The sequence below is a fragment of the Hydra viridissima genome, unplaced genomic scaffold, assembly GCF_058129835.1.
Source record: "Hydra viridissima isolate aposymbiotic clone 2 unplaced genomic scaffold, HvirCarnegie_v1 scaffold_1, whole genome shotgun sequence".
NCBI classification, from domain to species: Eukaryota; Metazoa; Cnidaria; class Hydrozoa; order Anthoathecata; family Hydridae; genus Hydra; species Hydra viridissima.
Genome location: NW_028324300.1, coordinates 36806556 through 36827371, shown reverse-complemented (window position 1 = coordinate 36827371; position 20816 = coordinate 36806556). Strand labels below are relative to the sequence as shown.

Genomic DNA, 20816 nt, shown 5'->3' with positions numbered 1-20816 from the left:
TTAAATAGTGAAAACTTTCCTCCTTGATTTCATATTGGCAAAATCGGTAATGATGTTTTTCATTTCCATTTTTCCAGCCGCTTTTGCCTCAATAGAAACTATTGCAAGGTCGCTTAAACGTTCTTTACCAATGGTATTTCGTAAATAATTTTTTATTATTTTAAGTTTCGAAAAAGAACGTTCAGCTGATGCAACAGTAACAGGTAATGTAAGAAACAATAACAATGCTGTTATCACTTGTGGAACGCTTGCAGCTATAGTTGACAATTTTACTATCAAAAGGTCAGCCAACTCACGTATAGATGATATTTTTGATATTTCATCGTGTAGCATTGACTTTACCATAACCATTTGTAGCAGAAATTCAGTTGTTATATCTTCACTATATTTTCTCTGAATGGCTTCTGCACAGCTTATGATCTCACGTTCTTTCATTACCATTAATTTATTTGGATGGATGCAGGAAAATAATTGTACCACTTCTTGCATTCCTTTAAATCTATTGTCGAGTTGGTTGATAACGACGTCCAAAATTTTTATAAAAATATTGATGCGAAAAATTTCCTCACTACTATCAAAACGTTGATCTGTAGATAATTCGTCAAAATGTCTTTTCACAATTTTTCTTCTTTTTTGAAAAAATATTGCAGGAATCTGCCACGTAGTCGCTATTTCTACCGCATCAAGTTTTGCTGAATCAAACATCTTTCTATATTGTTTTAAATTTTTGCTGGCATTTTCTAGAGAACCTGAAGCTGCCGTAAGATCTAAATTTTTAGTTTGCAGCAATTTTGATGGTATATGTACCTCATTAAGGATTTTAGACAAAAGCACGCATAAAAAAACAAATTCGAAACTGCTCATATTTTTTTGTATTCGTACTGCTTCTTCGCGTTCTTCACGTTTTGTACTTGTTATTGATATCTCGGAAAGAGCTTTCATTATATCAAGAAAGCGAATTTTAACGGCGAAAAGAGAAGTATATTGTCCTGCCCATCGCGTTGGATTTAACCTTTTTAATGTTATTTGTGATTCTCCTGTATATTTGGATAGTAGATCCCACCTGTTTATGCTATTTCCGAAAAATGAATACACATCTAGCATCACAAAAAATGAAGCAACTTCAACACAACATTTAACCGCATCGTTAATAACATAGCATTGGGTTGATTTTTCTTAAAAAGGGCCTGAACCCCATTGTATATCCCACTCATGACGTTCGCACCATCATAACCTTGACCCCTGCAGTAACTTAATTTTATATGATGTTTTTCTAACAGATTTAAAATTTCTTCATGTAGTCCAGCAGCAGTGTGGTTATATATTTCCGTGAATCCCAAGAAAACTTCTTTAATTTCAATTGATGTGGCTTCATCTTTTTTATTTTTAATAATTTTTACGTATCTAAATACTTGACTGAGCTGATCTCTTTTAGTAATATCTTGTGTTGTACCCATTATAATTGAATAAAAAGGTGAACTATTAATATGAGCAGTAAGAGTGGCTTTTAAATGTGTTGCAAGGTAATGTATGACTTCATTTTGAATTTGATGGCTTAAATATTTTATAGATCCATTTGGCATACTCAAAACTTGCTTCATAACCTTATCATATTTAGCTAAAAGTTGAACTTGGGTTAAAAAAATACCATTATATTCATTGTCAAATGATTCACGATGACCACGAAAAGCCAAAGAATTTTTACAAAGTGCTAATGTTATATTTACTATCCGCTCTAAGACTTGCACCCAAAAATTTGATTGGTATCGTATTTGTTCTTCTATATTTTTATCAATTGTTTCATTATGTCGCCATTTTTCATAAATGCAACAAGCAAATATATGTTGTTGACTATTTTCGTGAATTTTAATTTTTTTAGAAAGACCACGCCAATCTCTGACACCATGCTCACGCCAGTTATCCTTTGCTTTTCGTTCTTCTGAGAAAAGCCAACAAGGCTCACAATAAACAGCATCAAGTTTTGGGGAATAGCAAAGCCACATTCTTTCTATAGATCCATATTTTGTGGTAGTTCTAAAATATTTCTTGGAAAACCTACGGTTTTCTTGCAAGGGGTCGCGCATAAAAGGACCTTTTGGCCGACACGATTCCGATAATACAATTATTTTCTTAATATCTTTTGTTAGTATTTTACTATGAAAATTTGCAATGTCAGTAGAAAATAATTCACTTGATTTTTCTAAATTAATTTGTTTAATGGCGTCATTCGTATCAGAGTTTGAATCTTCCTGGTCTTCATTTCGGTGGTTTCTCGGAGACCTATTCACATCTTCTTCGTTCACATTTTTATTACCAGTAGCAATGTTTTCTTCGATATCATCATGTTCTACTGACTGATTTATACATACCACTTCTGCAGAGTTTTGACTTTCCACTTCCGTTTCCGCTCGCTTTTCGATTGGTTTCAAAAACGTTGTTAGCTTCGGCAATTTAGCTAAAGTAGCTTTTGTTTCTTTTAACTTTCTTCTTTTTGCTGCACCGCTTGTACTACTTAATTTCTTTTCCATTATTATGAGTCAAAATCTAAATTATTACAAAATTATAAATTCAGTACCTGTTGTAAAATTTTTAATTATTACAAATTTATTAATTACCTTTTATTAAATATATCAGTGAAGTAATAAACTCTCGTGCAACAATACTTTATTATTCGTAACACGATTAAATAAATTGGAGACTAGTAATTCAGATAAAATAAGAAATGAAAAGTTAACTTAATACAACGGAAGATTTAATATAAAATTGAAAATGAGAACATACATTTAAAAGTTAATTTGTATATGCAACAAGGATTATAGAATCATTATCCTTGATATGCAACGACATAACAAATAATATTGTTTATATTTTAAAAATATTGAATATGCAACTAAGAACTTATAAATTGAAGAACTTCTTACAGTTTAAAAAAAATTTATACGCAACAAATTATTACTTTTACCGAATTCAGTCTAATTGTCTAATTCATACACAAACACAACATAACGGTATAAAAATTAACTATACAATAACATCTGGCAGTTCGCAGCTGATAATCGTACTTTATTTCTCAATTGCGTATGCAATTTTTAAAAGGTTAAAACTTTTCGTTTAAATGTAAACTACGCACTCCAATACAAAAATAAAATTTTGAACAATATATTTTAATACGATGGATGACATTTTTTTTATCCAAGTTTTATATTTTAGGGCCCACTATACCTGCGGAAAAGAGTTTTATAGTATAAATATTATTGAGAGTATAATTTTTTTTATATGAGGGCCCCCTATAGCTGGTAGGCCCCCCCGCAACGCAGGGTCCTGCGTCCAGTAGTTCCGCCACTGTATATATATATATATATATATATATATATATATATATATATATATATATATATATATATATATATATATATATATATATATATATATATATATATATATCTTCATAAAGTCTAGGACTCTTCCTCACATTTTCCCTCAATCTGGCAGAAAATCAAACCAACTTAGATGTTTAATAATCATTATTTGACCTCATTGTCAGTTTGATTTCTCCGCGGCGCCATCTTTATCGCTTTCATTAAGAAAATTAAGATAGAGGTGCGTGAATCTGTTAAATAATATAAACAAGATAACTAGAAGTATACCTCAATGTAAATTAAGTACTTATCCCATAAAAGGCTGTCGTTTCAAAAAAAAACTTATGGAGCTACAAAAAATTATAAATACGTTTTATATAATTACATATATATATATATATATATATATATATATATATATATATATATATATATATATATATATATATATATATATATATATATAATATGCATTAGGGAAAAATAATGGATATAGAGATTGTTTCAACAAAATCATTCAATGATCAAAAACCAGGAACATCTGGACTTCGCAAATCGGTGGTGACATTTACACAGCCTAATTATACAGAAAATTTTGTTCAAGCTATATTCAATGCTATTGGTGATAAACTAGATGGAAGCACACTTGTAGTAGGTGGTGATGGGCGTTATTTTATGAAGGATGCTGTTAAAGTTATTATTCAAATGGCAGCAGCAAATAAGGCAATTACCCTAAGTTTAATAGACTGTTTATTGTGTTGTTATGTGTGTTAATATATCTATATATATATATATATATATATATATATATATATATATATATATATATATATATATATATATATATATATATATATATATATATATATATATATATATATGGAGATAGCAGAGTAAGACCCACGGTTTCTTCTTTTGAAAAAAATAGAGTTTTGTCTTTGAAGACTTCAGTATTCTTTCATATTAAACATTTATAAACACTTGGATAATGCCTGATATAAGCATTTTTTTGCTTAAGCACCAGTATATAATCAAAAAGTCAGAAACACAAAAATCGGCATTGCAGTGTAAATGAGATCTTTAACATTTCTCACTTCTGCTTCACAGACTCTGTGAAGAAAAAGTCCAAATGTTTACTGAAAAACATTCTAATTTTCATATGGTGTTGGAATATGAACATATCTCAACACTTCCAATACAGCTTCTACAGCGGCATAACATAGTGGAATATTGTGTATCCCTCATGAATTTTTTTTCTCATTGAAAGTATATTTGGAAGTATCCATTTTGTATACAGCTTGAATTTTTTTCTTATCCTTGAAAATGACACACACTTTTAAAACAATTATGTCACTTTGTAAAAGTTAAGAAGAAATTATTATTGAAGCAAAAAACTTTTTTGCATGATATTAATTTTTCATGTTAAAAACCAACAGTTCAAAAACTCCTTTAACAAATTTAAAATAGGACATGTTAACGTTGCTGAAAATAATTGATCATATAAACAAATTTTGTATTAACAAATATTGGGTACATGTTAACAGTAGTTTGTTTGATAAAGTATTTACAAGTATTTTTTCTTATTATTATAGGCTGGAAAACTTATAATTGGTGTCAATGGCATCCTATCAACACCAGCTGTATCATGCATTATCCGGAAGAAACAAGCTATTGGTATACAATTATATATATATATTTATATATATATATATTTATATATATGTATGTATGTATGTATGTATGTATGTATGTATGTATGTATATATGTATGTATGTATGTATGTATGTATGTATGTATGTATGTATGTATGTATGTATGTATGTACATATATGCATATGCATGCATATATGTATTTTTTTAATGATTTAGGTGGGATTATTTTAACAGCAAGTCACAACCCAGGTGGTAAAGATGGAGATTTTGGAATTAAATACAATATTTCCAATGGAGGTAGCTATTTTTATTTGAATTAAATTCTAATAATTTCATTTTGATGAGTATTTTACATTTCCAGTATTTTAAAAAAATCAATTGAGACAACAGTTAAACAAGAAATTTATCTTGCTTTTATTTTGCCTTATTTTCAAGTTTGGAAATTGATAACTTAGGCTTGCTCATTAATCACCATGGTTTTGTAAGTTAAGCACATCTATCATATTTTTTTGTTTTTTTACAGCAAATATTCTGATTACAAAACACTAATAAGTGTTAAACTAGTGAAAGTCAAAATTTATAAACAAAAACAACTTTTTTTAAAAAAAAGTTATGCTGTAATAATCAAAAGTTATGCCTTTTTTTTCATGTTTCTAACAGTCTCTGTATAATTAACTATCAAACTTCAAAATTAATTTTGATAAAAAACTAAAAAAAAGCAAGGATAAAATGATTTTTTCCATTTCATAAATAATTTATTTTACAATTTAGTTTAATTAATTTAGATAATTAGCACAATTTTCTGCTATATTGCATAATTTTGTCTTGTCTTGTCACCTCTCATCCTTAAATTGTTTTTTAAGCTTTATATTGATTCTATTGATCAGTTTGGTCAAAATTGATGTTTTTTTTTTCGTCCAGAAAATATTCACTTTTATTTAGTTTGCAGATGTTTATGTGACAAAGCAAATTTTTTAGTTGCTCAATTGTGAGTTGTTAATGATGTCCTGACACTAGCAGTCACAAAACTGCCTCAGGCTCTATGACTCCAACTTATTAACCATATTCAGAGAGATATTTTAGAACCACTATTCCCTCTATAGATTGCTAGATGCTTTGATTGATGGCTTGTGAGTTATGTTGGCCTATAAGTGGTTTGGAAAATTACATGATGAAAGTGGTGCATGATGAAACTATTACCCAGATAATTATGTTTTGAAATATTTTTCTTTTCTAAGAAACTGATTGCTGTCTGAACATTTATCTCCTTTTCTGAGTTAAATTTGCAATTAACACTGTTTAAGATAATCTAGACTAAAATACTTCCCATCATTGATTACAATTTTGTTCTCATCAAAAGAGAGTTGGTTATTTAGATGACTTACTTTTCTTGCTTGTAAACATGATCTTTACTTATATAGTTTGGTATTCCTTGTTTATGCAGTTGACAAGATAAAATTGCCTGATGATTACAAATCTTTGTCCCAATTTGGCTTGGCATGTATGATTATTTCTTATACAATTCAGCTGATAGCATCTTACAGGTGTCCAAGATGATGGGAGGTCTATTCTTTGACTTTTATTACTATTGTAAATCATGCATAATCTTTCTTTTCAAAATGTTTGACAATGGCAATTTCACATTTTTTTTTAAAAAAAAAGTTGGCTTAAATTTTCTTTTTCTCTAACACTCAGCTGATGCATTTTAAGATTATTACTATTATAATGATGATAGTCTATATCATGTAAATAACTGTGATTTTGGATGACATGAATTTTATTTCATGCTCTTTAAGTAAGTTTAAAATTTGGTCACGTACTTATGCATAGACCATTATTTTTGAATTGTACTTTAGTTGGTGTTATATAAATGTTTCTGTAATCATTATTTGCTTTTTTTTAAAGGCCCTGCACCAGAAACTGTTACAAATGAGATTTACAGTTTCACACAATCTATTGAGTCCTATAATATATGTCATGCCCTTAAAGATGTTGAGATAGATAAAATTGGCGAGTTCCTATTTATGGTTGGAGATAAGAAGTTTATAATTGAAATAATTGACCCAGTTGAAGATTATGTCACCATGTTAAAGTCCATATTTGATTTTCAACGGTTAAAAGATTTTTTATCAGATGGTGAATTTAAAGTCATAGCTAATGGAATGAATGGAGGTATGTTTTGTCATGTATGTTTTTTATGATGTTATTTGAAAAGCAGTTTTATCATCAATTAAGTCCAAATTAACTCCAAACCTGAAATTTAGAGTGATCTCTTTTTGTAATACTTTTAAAGAGTTTTATCAATCAAGATCTTTAAAACGACAATAAAATTAGACAATTATATTAAAATATCTTATAAACCTCAATAAACAAACTTTTTAACTAATTTACTGAGATGTGCAACATTCTTTACAAAATTTTTGCCAGCATTTTTACTAATTATGGGGCTGTTAAGTTGTATTATGCATACAAAAAAAGTTTTTAAATCTTTTAACCCAATAATTTTTGCTGTAAATTTAAATAATTTTTTTAGTTACTGGTCCATACCTTAAGCGAATATTGTGTGAAGAACTTGATCTTCCAGAAAACTCTGTCATCAACTCAATCCCCAAAGAAGACTTTGGAGGTAGGATTGTTTTTAGGTATAAAACATAAAGCTTTGTAAAATTTTCTTTTACATAATTTACTTGTGTGCAAGTGAATACTGTATTTATTTATGATATTTAAAAGGTATTCACCCAGATCCAAATATGACATATGCTGAAGACTTTGTCAAGTTAATGAAAGATGGTAAATATATGTTTGGTGGAGCATTTGATGGAGATGGGGTTAGACTTGGTTCTTTTCTGTTTAGTTAATTGCTTTGATGAATAAATACCATAAATTAATCCTAAGATTTTCTTTTTGTGTTGTATTGTTGCAATTTTAAAAAAAGTATAAATTTTTAGGATCGAAATATGTTGTTGGGGCAATATGGCTTCTTTGTTAATCCATCAGATTCTGTTGCAGTTATTGCAGCAAATGCTTCTTGCATTCCTTTTTTTAATGGAGGTCTTAAAGGCTTGGCACGCAGTATGCCAACAAGTGCTGCCCTAGATCAAGTGGCTTTAGCCCTTAATATTCCGTTATATGAGGTTCCTACAGGTACTATTTTTTGTGTTTCTTAGCAAGCCATGCAAATGGATATTTGAAATCAAAAAAATTTTATTAAATAGCATATAGCTCATTCTATATCAATAAGTGGACCAAATTTTTAGAAGATCACATATGGATCACCTCAGATTTTGATGAAACTTGTTAGAGTGATATATATCAATGAGTGAAGCAATTTCTAAAAGTTTTAGCTCAATATCCTATGCGGTTGTTTAATAAACACCCAAAACCCTGCAAACTACTTTTGGATTTTATTAAAATAATAGATTTTTAGAATTTAAAATGAAGTTGTTTATGTTTTTAGAGCTAAATAATTATGAGAAGTACATCTGAGACTTTTCCTTGTACTGGAAAAGTATTAAGTGAACCTAGAATTTAAAAAACTGTCTAAAAAACTAGAGTTGCAACTATACTAGACATAGATACAACACTGCTTAGTGAAAGTGGAAGTGCTTCAGCCATTTGCTGCAAAAGCAAACAAAGAAAATATTATCATTTATATCAGTATATGTTTTCATAAGCATATTCAAAATCCATAAAAGTCACCTTGCTTATGCTAGCTCTAGATAGTTATAGTATAAAAAAAATGCAGCAGTATTTTATGGCTTCACAAATATCTGTAAAAAAAGTAAGGGTATTGCAAAAACAATTTAAAGATATTTTATTCATATAAAATGTTTTTAAATTGAAAATCTAATTCAATATTGAATTCTATCAATCTGGCAAATGTTGAAAGATGTATCTTAGGAAAAATATGCTTTAATCTGTGAAAGTTGTTGATGCAAATTAGCATTTCCAAAAAATGACTTTTTTTTTTTAAAGGTTTTGGACTTTTTTTTAAATGGTTTTAATCCTCTAATCATTTGTAACTTTTTATCTTTAAATATTTATTGTGGTGCATCTGGTATTTAAAATTTTTATAATTTTATGTTCTTTGGTAAGATTTACAACTTCAAAAATATATTTCCTTCTCTTTTCTGTAATCTACTTTAGAATTTTGAAATCTAGGTTTTAAGAACAAGTGCTTCAAGATTCTTTGAGTATTCACAGAGTACTTACTCACTTTGAAAAATGAAGTTATGTAAACAATTTGATCAAAGTTCATAATGTATGTATGTATGTATGTATGTATGTATGTATGTATGTATGTATGTATGTATGTATGTATGTATGTATGTATGTATGTATGTATGTATGTATGTATGTATGTATGTAAGTATGTATGTATGTATGTATGTATGTATGTATGTATGTATGTATGTATGTATGTATGTATGTATGTATGTATGTATGTATGTAAGTATGTATGTATGTATGTATGTATGTATGTATGTATGTATGTATGTATGTATGTATGTATGTATGTATATTCAAAGAGTATTTACTCACTATTAATATTAAAAAAAGTTAATCTCTAAAAAAAGAAAAAAAAGCAATTTTTGCTCAAGTGAGCAGTTTTCAAAAAAATTGTCTTTTTTTAAATTAGCCATTTCTCAAGAACTACATAAGAATTTCAGCTGAAATTTTCAGGATTTTCATATTTTATTGATATACACCTCAACAAGTGTTATCAAAATCTAAGGTGGTCCATGTGGGGCCATTATTTCACTTAAATTTGAATGACCCATACAAATATTTATTGTAGGCTGGAAGTTTTTTGGAAATTTGATGGACTCTGATAAACTATCATTGTGTGGAGAAGAGAGTTTTGGCACTGGTTCTGATCACATCCGTGAAAAGGATGGAGTGTGGGCATTTTTAGCTTGGTTAAGTATTCTTGCAACTCATAAAACAACTGTGCAACAAATTATGGAAAATCATTGGCAGACCTATGGAAGAAATTACTTTACCAGGTAGTTTATATTTTTATCTACCTCATTTTTTAATTTTAACAATACTAATTCAAATTTCAAAATCTAAGAAGCAGCTTCTATTTTCTCATTAAACTAAATTACTTTAATTTGAAATTGAAGGAAAAATTAGGCATTCAATTTTTTTTTTATAAATTAGATATGATTATGAAAATGTTGAAAGCGCTCCAGCCAACTTAATGATGACTAATTTACGTCAATTGATTGCAAGTGGTGAACTATCAGAAATTAATGGTTATGTCATTCAGGTAGCAGATGATTTTCGATATGTTGATCCAATTGATGAAAGCATTAGTGAAAAGCAAGTAGGTTATGATTTTTATTAATTTGTAATATTTAATTTAATTTAATTTGAAAAAAAAATCAAAAGACTTAGGGTTGTTGTTTTTTTAAAGTAATTAACTAATACATAAAAAATCGTCAGTATTTAAAACAATTACTTATGATTTTTTTTCATAGGGAATTCGCATTATTTTTACAGATGGTTCTAGAATAATTTATCGTCTAAGTGGGACTGGTTCTGAAGGTGCTACAATTCGTATCTACATTGAAAGCTATGTAACAGACAAATCCAAGTTAACAGATGATTCCCAGGTTTGATTTTTTTTTTTTTAATAAACCATTAAAAAATTAACCTTTAATGTTTTTATATCCATTTAATTTACAGAATTTTTATTAAAATAAGTTATATACCAAGAGTATTGCATTTATGATAAAATTTATAATTGATACAATATAACGTTTGTACAATTCTTTTTCCTTTATTTTCTACATCATTTTATACTGTTACATACTGCAAGTGCAAAAATCTTAACACAAATCTTAACAGGATTTTCCACTAAAGGTTTATTAGTGAGCACAATTTAAAAAAATGATGTTCTCAAAATGTAATAAAAATGTTGCTCTTGTTGATGAAAATGTTGCACCACGCAGTATGAATAAAATTAATAAGATCAGATTTTAAAGAACAAAGCTCAAGGCACACAAAGTTATGTAGACAAGCCTAGTATACTAAACAATTAGTAGTTCATATATTTTTAAAATATGTCTGTTTTCAGAACAAAGTAAGGATTTCAAAATGTTTTAAATATGTGCACACCAATCAGTTCAGTAAACAGCTCTTTATCACTCTTTACCACGCATTAAATAATACAGTGCAATTGACAGAGCAGTCAAAAATTTAAAAGTAATTCACAGTCTTCAGTCTCTGCATTTTGACCAGTAAATAAATGTTCTAGTCATTCATTTTATTAATTGACAAAGATTACAAACACATAAAATTCACCATAAAAATAAATAATATAACTGATAAAACATTAAATTTAAAGTGAAGCTCTTCAGAATGCTGACACTATAACTCAAGGATTTACTAACTTTATATTTTGGATTTCTTTTCTAATGGATATGGGATACCAATATTATTTTGTGTGTGTGTGTTTTATTTCAGGTTATTTTGCAACCTCTAGTAGATATTGCACTTCAAGTGTCAAACTTATCTGCTTTGACTGGACGTAATACACCAACTGTAATTACTTAGATTCTTTTTTTTTAAACATCTTTTTTTTTTTAAGAGTTTTTGCCATGAAATAAATGAATTGTTCTTTTTATTCAATTTTATGAATTTTACAATTTTGCGTTTTTTCTTTTTTTATTGTTACTTTTGAATAATTTGTTGTTTTTTTTTTTTCCTTGAAATAAAAAAAAAAAAAAAGATTTTGCGTTTATTAAAAGTTATACTGGATGAAATTATATTATAATTACTTTTACATGAGAATATAAGTAGGCAGTCTTTTTGCCAAAATTTTTAGTTTAACATGAGAATAAAAATTGTAATTTAATTTAAAAATTTATCAAAATTTGTAATATTAATTAGTTTATTTTATTTTTTTTTTTTCTTCATTTCAATCTTAATCACATTTTTTTAACAATTATCACATTTATAATTGTTCAATATTGTTAAAAGATTGTTAGCCTAATAATAGGAAAACGGTTTCATGTTTGTGATCTTCAAAAAGTTTTGAAAAAAAGAAAACGCACTTATAATCAAATAGTAAACTTTTTTTTTTTTCTTTTTTTTTTTTTTTGTAAATATTTATAAACCAGCAATTGGATTCATTTAGTTTTTTCAGGATTTTGTGTTTTTGAATTTAGGTGCAAATATCTACCGTATATACTCGCATATAAGTCGAGAAATTTTGGATGAAATATTTACTCTAAAACAGCAATTCAACTTATATGCAGGTCAGAAAAAAAACAAATTTATTCCTAGAAATTTTTTTTCGTATTTCTTATTTTTTTGATTAAAAAATGTTTATTGAATTGCTGTTTTAGAGTAAATATTTCATCCAAAATTTCTCGACTTATACGTGAGTAACTCCTTTTTGTTAAATAACCAAATATTTTATTTTAAAGTTTATTAGGATATAACTCCTCAAAAGAAAAACAAATTTCATAATGCTCATAATTAGCAATAACATGTTTGGAAAAAAACCATCTTCTATAATAGTCATAAATTATTTACCTTTTTTTGATTTTGTTTTGTCTGGTAAAGTTGTCTGCCCCTTCCCCCCTCCCCATTCCTTCCAGCTTTCCTACCTTTCCACCTGAAAATAAGATTCTCCTTTATTAAAGGAGAAACTTATTTTCATATGTGTTATGTGAAAAATAAATTCCTCAACACTTTAAAATCAGTAAAAATCAAATTTGATTTAAAAGTATTTTTTGATTTAGTTTATAAAGCTACAAAACACAAATTGTATTGCATTAAGATTTTTCAAAAAAAAAAAAACATTTACTTTAAATTTTAGTTTAAAAGAATAAGAAAATAATTAGTGCCACACTTTATGAACACAATGTAAAGAGTATGAAAAATTAAGGAGTATCTATCTGGGGCAATTTTTATTTGGGGGGGGGGGGTAAAGTTACTTGGATTTTTTTCTTTTTTTGTATATCTTATCCAGATCTTTAGCAGATCCAGATTTAATCCATGCTATAAACAAGCCTTACATCTGTTATGATATTTATTTTTTTTTTTATAGTCATAATAAATAAACTTATAAACAATACTAACTAAAATGGCTGATGCTAGAGAAATTTTGGGTGTTGAATTCTCAGAGTCTCAAGTCAATAAACAGGTTCATTTTTTATCTTCTTATTTTTCTATTGTTTTCTATTGTTTTTGTATAAATATTTTGATTTTTTTTTTTTTTTTTTTTCTATTCTTTTCTTGATTGCTTTCTAAAGTTATTACTCATGTTTCTCAATATTTTAATAATAAATTTAAACAGTATTTTTGATTAAAACCAATGGTTTTAGTTTTTTCATTCGGAAATGAATATATTGCACAATGTAATATATTATATATAAAATACAATATATTGTTTCAAGTTATATTATGTTAAAATACAAAATGTAATGTTTGCATGAGTGCTCAATATTATGTATAAATAGAGCTATATATAGAAAGAACTATCTTTAAAGTTATCATTCTGATATAAACTTGATGTATCACATAGATTAAATGATGTTAATAAGTGATGATAATGGTAATTAATCAATTGTGAAGTATTTTTAGTAATCTTTGCAATAAAGATTTCCATATGCAATAAAATATGTGCAAAGTAATTTGTAATTTTTCATGTATACCATTAAATTATCTTAATAAATGCTTTTTTTTTTTTTTGTAGCCTAAAATCAAGCGACTCTCTGAAGGAACTTTTAAAAAGCCTGGTGGTATGCACAGAGAATTGTATGCTCTTTTGCAAAGTGATTATAGGTAAGCTAGTAAAAATAGTTAGTATAATAAAATTTAGAAGATCAGCACTGGGTTTTTAATGCTGCACTATTTCTAAATATTTTAATTGCAATATTACAATGATAATGTTTTAAAAATAGTATTTGTAACAAAAGGGACCCTCCTACACTTGCACCAACTGATACTGGATTTAGTTATAAGCAACCTAAAGCAAAAATTGGACGCACCCATGTGCGACCATGGAAATGGACTTCTTTTTTAAATCCAGCAAGGACTGATAATTTAAAGCTCAACCATTGGCGTCGAAAACAAGAAGATGGAAAAGAATATCCATTTGCAAAATTTGGAAAGGTGTGGTTAACTTAACTAGTTTTTGTATAGATTTTGGTTAAGTTGCAATTTTACATTTTATATTTTTCCAAAATTAATTTTATTAATGCCTCTTTGCTTTTACTTTCAATGTTTTCATACGTAATGTTGATCTTGTTCAAGTTTGTTTTTACTGTCATCTTGATAGATTTTTTAATCTTTATTTTCAGAAATTTTTCTGGGTTTATCATCTTTGTTATAAACAAACCATATCTTTAGGGTGCCATGTGCTACTAATTATAAGAGTTTATACTTTTTATTAAAAATTTTTTTTACAATTCTTTCCAAATTTCAGTTTCTGGATTGTTTTTTAATTCTAAAACTTTGATTATTTTTTTCATCTTTTTTTCTCACTACAAGGTTCATACATTAAATGGACAATTTTTCCAGTCTACCCCTTATATATGAATTTTAATAATGGATTTTTTAGCCTGCTAGTTATGTAATGTATCAAAATTGATTTCAGTAGCTTCATTGATTATAATATGAACACAAAAGTTTCCTAATTGGATTCATGCAAAAAATATTTGGTAGCTTTTATACTTAATATTTATTTATTCATTTTTTTTTTTTTTTTTACCTTGTTTTACAGCTGCATATTTTAGTTGTAGTAAGTTGCAGTAAATAAATAATAAAGCTAAAAAAAAATTTTTTTAGCTGAATAACCAAGTCAGTTACACAGATGAGGAATATGAGGTAATTTTTTTATTTAGAAACTGATTCTCTAGTAGAAAGTTATTAGCATCAACATTCTTGAAAATCTGTTAAAATCTTTGTTAAAAATAAAAAAAAAATGTGCATCAGCATTTTTTAATTTTACATTTAAAATTTTTCAAAGCACAAAAATGTCACTGTAATGTGATATGATTTTTTGGTTCCCATTTTTTTTAATATTGGAAAAACATTTACAATTAATATCTGGTTAGTCCATATAAAAAAAGTATATATATAACAAAATGTAACTAAAAAGGTAGGCACATCGGTTATATCTATTTCAGCAAATTAGTATGAAAATGTAATTTTTGCTAAGTTAAGTCATGTTTAAGATTTTTAGGTTTGAATATTAGGGGCTTAGTATTACAAGAGAAAGAAATAGAATTACAACTGCTAAACAAGATAAAACCATTGTGCCAAGATTAAACACCATTTCAATTTGACACTGAGAAGACATTTGGTATAAATCAAACCTAGAATTTAGAATCATCTCTGAAAAAAACAACTGTCAACCAAATGTCAACTTTTAACCAAAGCTTTTAAGTGACAGTGCATAAGGGAAAAAAGGCTTGTTTGATTAGATTTATATCTGGAAAGTATCCCTTTAATAAAGATTAAAGTTGATGGTGGGAGTGTTAGTGTTTGCAACTGCTTTAATTTTGATAGAGTAGTTAATGCAACATCTTTACAAATCAAATCAACCAATACACCTACAAAGAACTGCATGGTTCTATTAGATATACTGTTTGATTGAAACAAATGGTAGGGTCTTTGTATTACATAGTCATATCATTAGTTGAAGGAAATAAGTTTTACTGTCCTTGAAAGCTCAATTACCAGATCAAAAGCATTGGGGGGGGGGGGGGGCTACTTTAAATGCTGCTTTTACTTATTTTTAGTTAACTTTGAAATGAAATTATATGTTTTGATCTGATGTTTTGATCTGAGAACATTTTTCTTTTTTTTTTTTTTTTTCAAATAAAGAATAAATCTAGAAATATCTTCATTTTTGCTCATGAAACGGTTTTTGCTCATGAAACGGTGCTTTTAATAAACTAGAAGGGAAGTTTTTTTGAAAGCTTTGTAGTTACAGTATTTATTTATTTTTTTTTTTTTTTTTTTTTTTTTTTTGAAAACACTGTAGTTGCAGTTTTGTTAGCAACAAATATTAGGGTTACTCTTACTCTTTTTAAAAGATATGTTGTTGAAAGAATCATGTTCTAAATCTATTGTTTGAAGCCCAGTCCAGTTCTTCATAATATTAACAGTAAGCCTATATGCAGTTTCATAAAAGTTTGAATATTTTAAAATATAAAGAGTTTCACTAATGAAAACTGTTTAAGATATCTAGTGATTCAGTTAAGATATAATAATTAAAAATAAATATCTTTCTATTAAATAAAGTGATATTTCTCTCATAATGGCCATTGAGAAAATGCAGTTTTTTTAATGACTATTGCAATATTTACTTTGTTTGCACATAAAAACATTTAGGAGTCTTTAGTTATTGATACACTCAGAATGGGTAATAAAATGGTTTCTCCTTAGCTTTATCTGCAAACAGAGAATGATGATTGGACGCGTGAAGAAATGGACCATTTGTTTGAGCTATCTAGGTTCATTATTATTACTGAAATATTTGTAAATATTGTAGTTTTTTTTTTTTTTATTAGAACAGCTTTATTATTAATTTTTTTTTTTTTTTTTTTAGGCAGTTTGACCGCAGATTTGTAATCATGTTTGATAGATATGATATTGAAAAGTATCCTGTGAGTTACTTTTAAAAATATGATGACCCTGATGTTTTCTCTTTTCAATAAAATCCTTTTTTGTATATAGAGATTTCAGTTGCCTTAGTTGAATTTAGGTTTATTCTTATTGAAGTTTTAAGTTTGCATCCTTTTTCTTAGTATCGATGTATGGAGGATTTAAAGCAAAAGTACTACAATGTTGTTCAAAAGTTGATCAAAGTGTGTTTTTTTTTTGTTTGTTTTGTTTTTTTTTTGTTTATTCTGTTGATCTTTATTCTGTATTTTGGTTTTCACAAGTTTAGTATCTTTAATCTTTTGTTAAGTAATTTAATCTTTTTATCAAAATGCAGCTTGGTTTCTTTTTTTCCATACAAGCTTGTATTGAGTAATTTAACGTTTTTATTTAGGCCAGGACATTACCTGGGCAAGAACCTAAAGATATTCCCCCAAACTTTGATGCAGAACATGAAAAAAATCGAAAAGAACAACTTATACAAATCTTCAATAGAACGCCAGAACAGGTTAGTAAAATTTTTAAGGAAATTTGTTTTAGAAAACACTTGAACAATGTGTGTCAGAGTTATGAATTGCAGGAGTTTGTGTCTAGGTCGAAGAAGAAGAGATGTTAGTGAGCGAGTTAAAGAAGATCGAGTCACGTAAAAAGGACCGCGAACGCAAATCACAAGAAGTTACAAAATTAATTCACGCTGTTGATGCGAAACCAGGACAAATGTTAGAGCAACAACATCTATTGAAGTAATGCTCTTTTTTGTTTGTTACTTACAACATCTTTTTGTCTTTTTTGAGTTGAAAAGCAACTACTGAATCTTTTTTTTTTTAGATTGAATGGTAGTGACATGCAAAGGTACTTATTTGGATCATTTGATATTAGTCCTTTGTTTAATTGATATTTCATTTTAGGCTTTTTTACTGATTCAACTTTTCTTTTAAGAAACAAGAAGTTGGGAAAAAGCAAAAAAAAAAAGCGTTTGGAAAATGAATTGAAAATAAACAAAGATCAAAGTGGCGTGAAGTTCCCAGACATCAAAGGTTCTGGTGTTTTTCTCAGAAGTAGTAAAGTAAGTTTATTCTTTAATGTTTAACAGATGTATAATAAATGCGTAATAAATATGCAATAGATGTATTGTTAGTAAGCTATAGAGAAATTCTTCAGTTTTAACAGTTGTTAAATTATTGGTTAAAATAACGAAGTAATATTTATACTGTAAACGAAAAATACGATAACACATTCTTAATGACGTCACTTTTGGAGAAAGTTGTTTTCGGAAAAAAATTGTTTTTCTGTAGTTAAAAATGCCCCCATCAATTGGTAACAAGAAGTCCAAAGCTATTGAGCAGTTGTTGGAAGAATTAGGAGTTGGTAATTAGTTTTAAATCTAATTTTTAAATGTGGTCTTTTTTTTTGGAATATTTTCCTTGTGTCACGATTTTTCAATTTTTTTAGATATTATACCAATGCCTACTGAAGAGATTTGTCAAAGTTTCAATGAGTTGAGGTAGGGACTGTTGTACGGATGTGAAATGAGTGAAAATTTTATTTTGGTTTTATAAAAAAACATAAGAAATTGTAGTTGAATTATGTTTTGGTGTTGTTTTTTTTTCAGAAACCAATTGCTTTTATTGTACGAGTTAAAACAGGCGATGGGAAATTGCGAATACGAACTGCAAACCATGAAGTAAATAATTTTTTGTTGACTTTTATTCTTTAAGGATAAAATGCTTAGGTAGTTAAATATACTCATTTAAATTTAATGCAGGCATCGCTACGAGATATTGTGCCCGGGGAAAAAAGCAGCAGACTTAGTTGGTATGTTATTTAGAGATTTATATAATTGCCCCGATGACACTTATATTAATAATGAGATATCTCTTTAAACTCGATGACACATTAATAATGAGATATCTCTTTTAACAGGTATGTCATTAGAGCCTCCCGCTGAAACATCTGAGGTAAGTGCTTTTCAAGAAATGGATTCTCTTTGAAAAACAACAAGCACAACTCTAACAAACGAAATTTTACTCTATTATTTGTGATTTTAATTAAAAAACCTTTGTCTTTTTTGAATGTTGTTTTACCTGGACATGGGAACTTGATTATTTAATGATGGTTAAAAATGATTAATTTTTTTCCCTCAAGGATACTGGTGGTGCAGGTGGAAATCAGTTGCTAATAGATTCACTTGTACCATTATCAGCTATCAGTGCGGTAAAGACTGCTAAATAGTTTTGATACAAAATTTTGATAAAGAAATGGTTCATAATGTCTGCCCATTTTGAGTAACTTTAAATCACATGTTAAATTCCATGCTTTGATTGCATGTTCTTTTTGCCTGTTATTAATCTTTTTTAATTATCATCTTTGATTTAGCGAAAACGACGAGCAGCCTCATCACTTCTAGAGGCAAATCCTTGGAAAAAACTGAGGAAGGTTTGATTCTATTATCGTTGTGCTTCTTTTCAACAATAATCACTTAGTGGATCATGCAACCAACTGCAAATCTCCCCTTAAATTTGTTTTCGTAAAAAAATATTGGTTTCATCGACTCTATATGGTTCGATGCAAACTTTATGTAATTCGAATCGGATTAATGTTACAAAATAAATTAAACAAGCGGGACAGTGACTTGAGCAGCAGGTATTTTTAAGCGGGACAGCGACTTGAGCAGCAGGTATTCTGGTATTTTTTGTCGCGTCTCAGAAGAAATAAACAAAATGTACACTTAGTTATTGGTTGTATTGTTACAAAAAATATAATATTCCAAACTATTGTTGCTAACTGCTTTTTCCATCGATAGCCATCGGTATCTTCATTTCGAGATTTTGCTAATAGCATCCGTCAACAATGTTTATTACTGTACCAGTGAATGTAGTAAGCAAATTCATGGGGATGTTGCATCATTTTTACAATTTTGAGTGGCATACGCATACCAATATTAAAAGATGTAACAGGTTGCACCTTGCAATTAATAAATTTTTGAAGAAGCAGAACGAATTTTGACAGTGTTATTTCTTCAGCTACTTATTTGCAGTTTTAAGCTAGAGAAATTTTTGAATAACTAACAGTAGCATATGATGACAGTTACAATAAGATTGTTTTGGTCGTTTTGGAAAAAGTCGCTGATCAGATTCATTTTTTCTATAAAAATTGAATAAAAACTCGAACAAAAGATCTAAAGAATCAGTCTTATTGCGTTTGTATATATATTGTATGTTTTTCATAATTTTATATAAGTTATACATAAATTTCAAGGAAGAGTTCATTGACACGTTCATTTATGGGATTAGTTCTAAGATTGGAACTGCATGCTCTAGATTTTAAGGTTTTTTGGTTAACTTATTTCAGACTTAAAGTAAAATGATTTAGTACCAGTTCCCATTCCATTCGATAGTTTTAGAAAGGTTTAGAAAGCATTCAAAGCTTTCCTTTTTATTCTTGCGTTGGGTTTTTTTTCGACAAGGAAATAAATTTTAACAAATTTTAAAAAAGGAATTAATATAGCCAAATTAACTAAAAATATGACTTTGCCGTTTTTAAAATCCCGTTACTCTAATTTCATTTAAATTGTTTTATCTTGTGTTTTGGGACCATTTTTCAGAAAAGAATTCTACCCTACGTTTTAACACAAAGTATCCTTCCAGTGACATTTAATAACAGTTTCTTCGTTATTTGTTAAAAGTAAATTAATTTCTAATAATTTTAAAAAGCTACAGATTTTTGCAAATGATCAAAAAAAAAAAAAAGTAATTGGCAGATTATGCGGATACAAATGGAACCTGAAGGCCTATTTGTATTTTTAACTTATCGCAAATTCAAATGCTTATACTTCTGGTCCTGACTTAAGGTAGTAATTAGAAAAACGGATAACATGAATGATGCATATGTTGATCATAATATGAAGGATTTTAAAACAAAATCTCTGATTCAGCAGATGCTTGATAATTATTTCAAATGAAATTTTTCCGCAGCGAATAGTATTTTGGATTTTGTAGAGAGAAACAAATTTTCTTCAAAAAAGTGTAAAATGCGGCTGATGACAATTTTTTCTAAACAACAACGAAATGCATGTGACTAACTTTTCCATAACTTGTGGATACGGTCTGAAGTTAACAGGCAAAAACCTCTGCCGGAATAAAATTCTACGTGAAGAACCAGAGTGATTAATTATGAGT

At 27.9% G+C, this 20816-nt stretch overlaps 2 protein-coding genes and 1 pseudogene across 4 annotated transcripts; 2 read left to right on the top strand and 1 right to left on the bottom strand.

Moving 5' to 3' along the window:
* LOC149894771 (zinc finger MYM-type protein 1-like) lies at positions 1-1601 on the bottom strand (annotated as a pseudogene).
* Positions 1602-3501: 1900 nt separating this feature from the next.
* LOC145192160 (phosphoglucomutase-1-like) lies at positions 3502-11903 on the top strand. Of its 3 annotated transcripts, none has more exons than XM_090096879.1 (12): positions 3502-3600; positions 3837-4082; positions 4952-5033; positions 5230-5310; positions 6919-7185; positions 7547-7639; positions 7744-7841; positions 7962-8157; positions 9812-10019; positions 10177-10342; positions 10497-10631; positions 11485-11903. In XM_090096879.1, the coding sequence occupies exons 2-12, from the start codon at positions 3846-3848 to the stop codon at positions 11572-11574; spliced, it is 1653 nt and encodes a 550-aa protein (XP_089953005.1). In that variant the 5' UTR covers positions 3502-3600; positions 3837-3845; the 3' UTR covers positions 11575-11903. The 3 variants fall into 3 exon arrangements, with proteins under 3 accessions (XP_089953005.1, XP_089953010.1, XP_089953018.1); XM_090096884.1 differs by lacking the exon at positions 3502-3600 and adding an exon at positions 3608-3631; XM_090096892.1 differs by lacking the exons at positions 3502-3600; positions 3837-4082; positions 4952-5033; positions 5230-5310 and adding an exon at positions 6199-6576 and having other exon boundaries at positions 11485-11654.
* A 1164-nt stretch (positions 11904-13067) lies between these two features.
* LOC145197111 (DNA methyltransferase 1-associated protein 1-like) lies at positions 13068-19901 on the top strand. Its single transcript, XM_090091234.1, has 18 exons — positions 13068-13171; positions 13724-13812; positions 13947-14142; positions 14818-14856; positions 16423-16490; positions 16586-16643; positions 16785-16844; positions 17033-17146; positions 17233-17381; positions 17467-17490; positions 17578-17704; positions 17934-18006; positions 18091-18142; positions 18251-18322; positions 18404-18453; positions 18562-18596; positions 18784-18852; positions 19015-19901. Exons 1-18 carry the CDS (start codon positions 13112-13114, stop codon positions 19078-19080), a joined length of 1401 nt encoding a protein of 466 aa, XP_089947360.1. The 5' UTR covers positions 13068-13111; the 3' UTR covers positions 19081-19901.
* Positions 19902-20816: the final 915 nt, after the last annotated feature.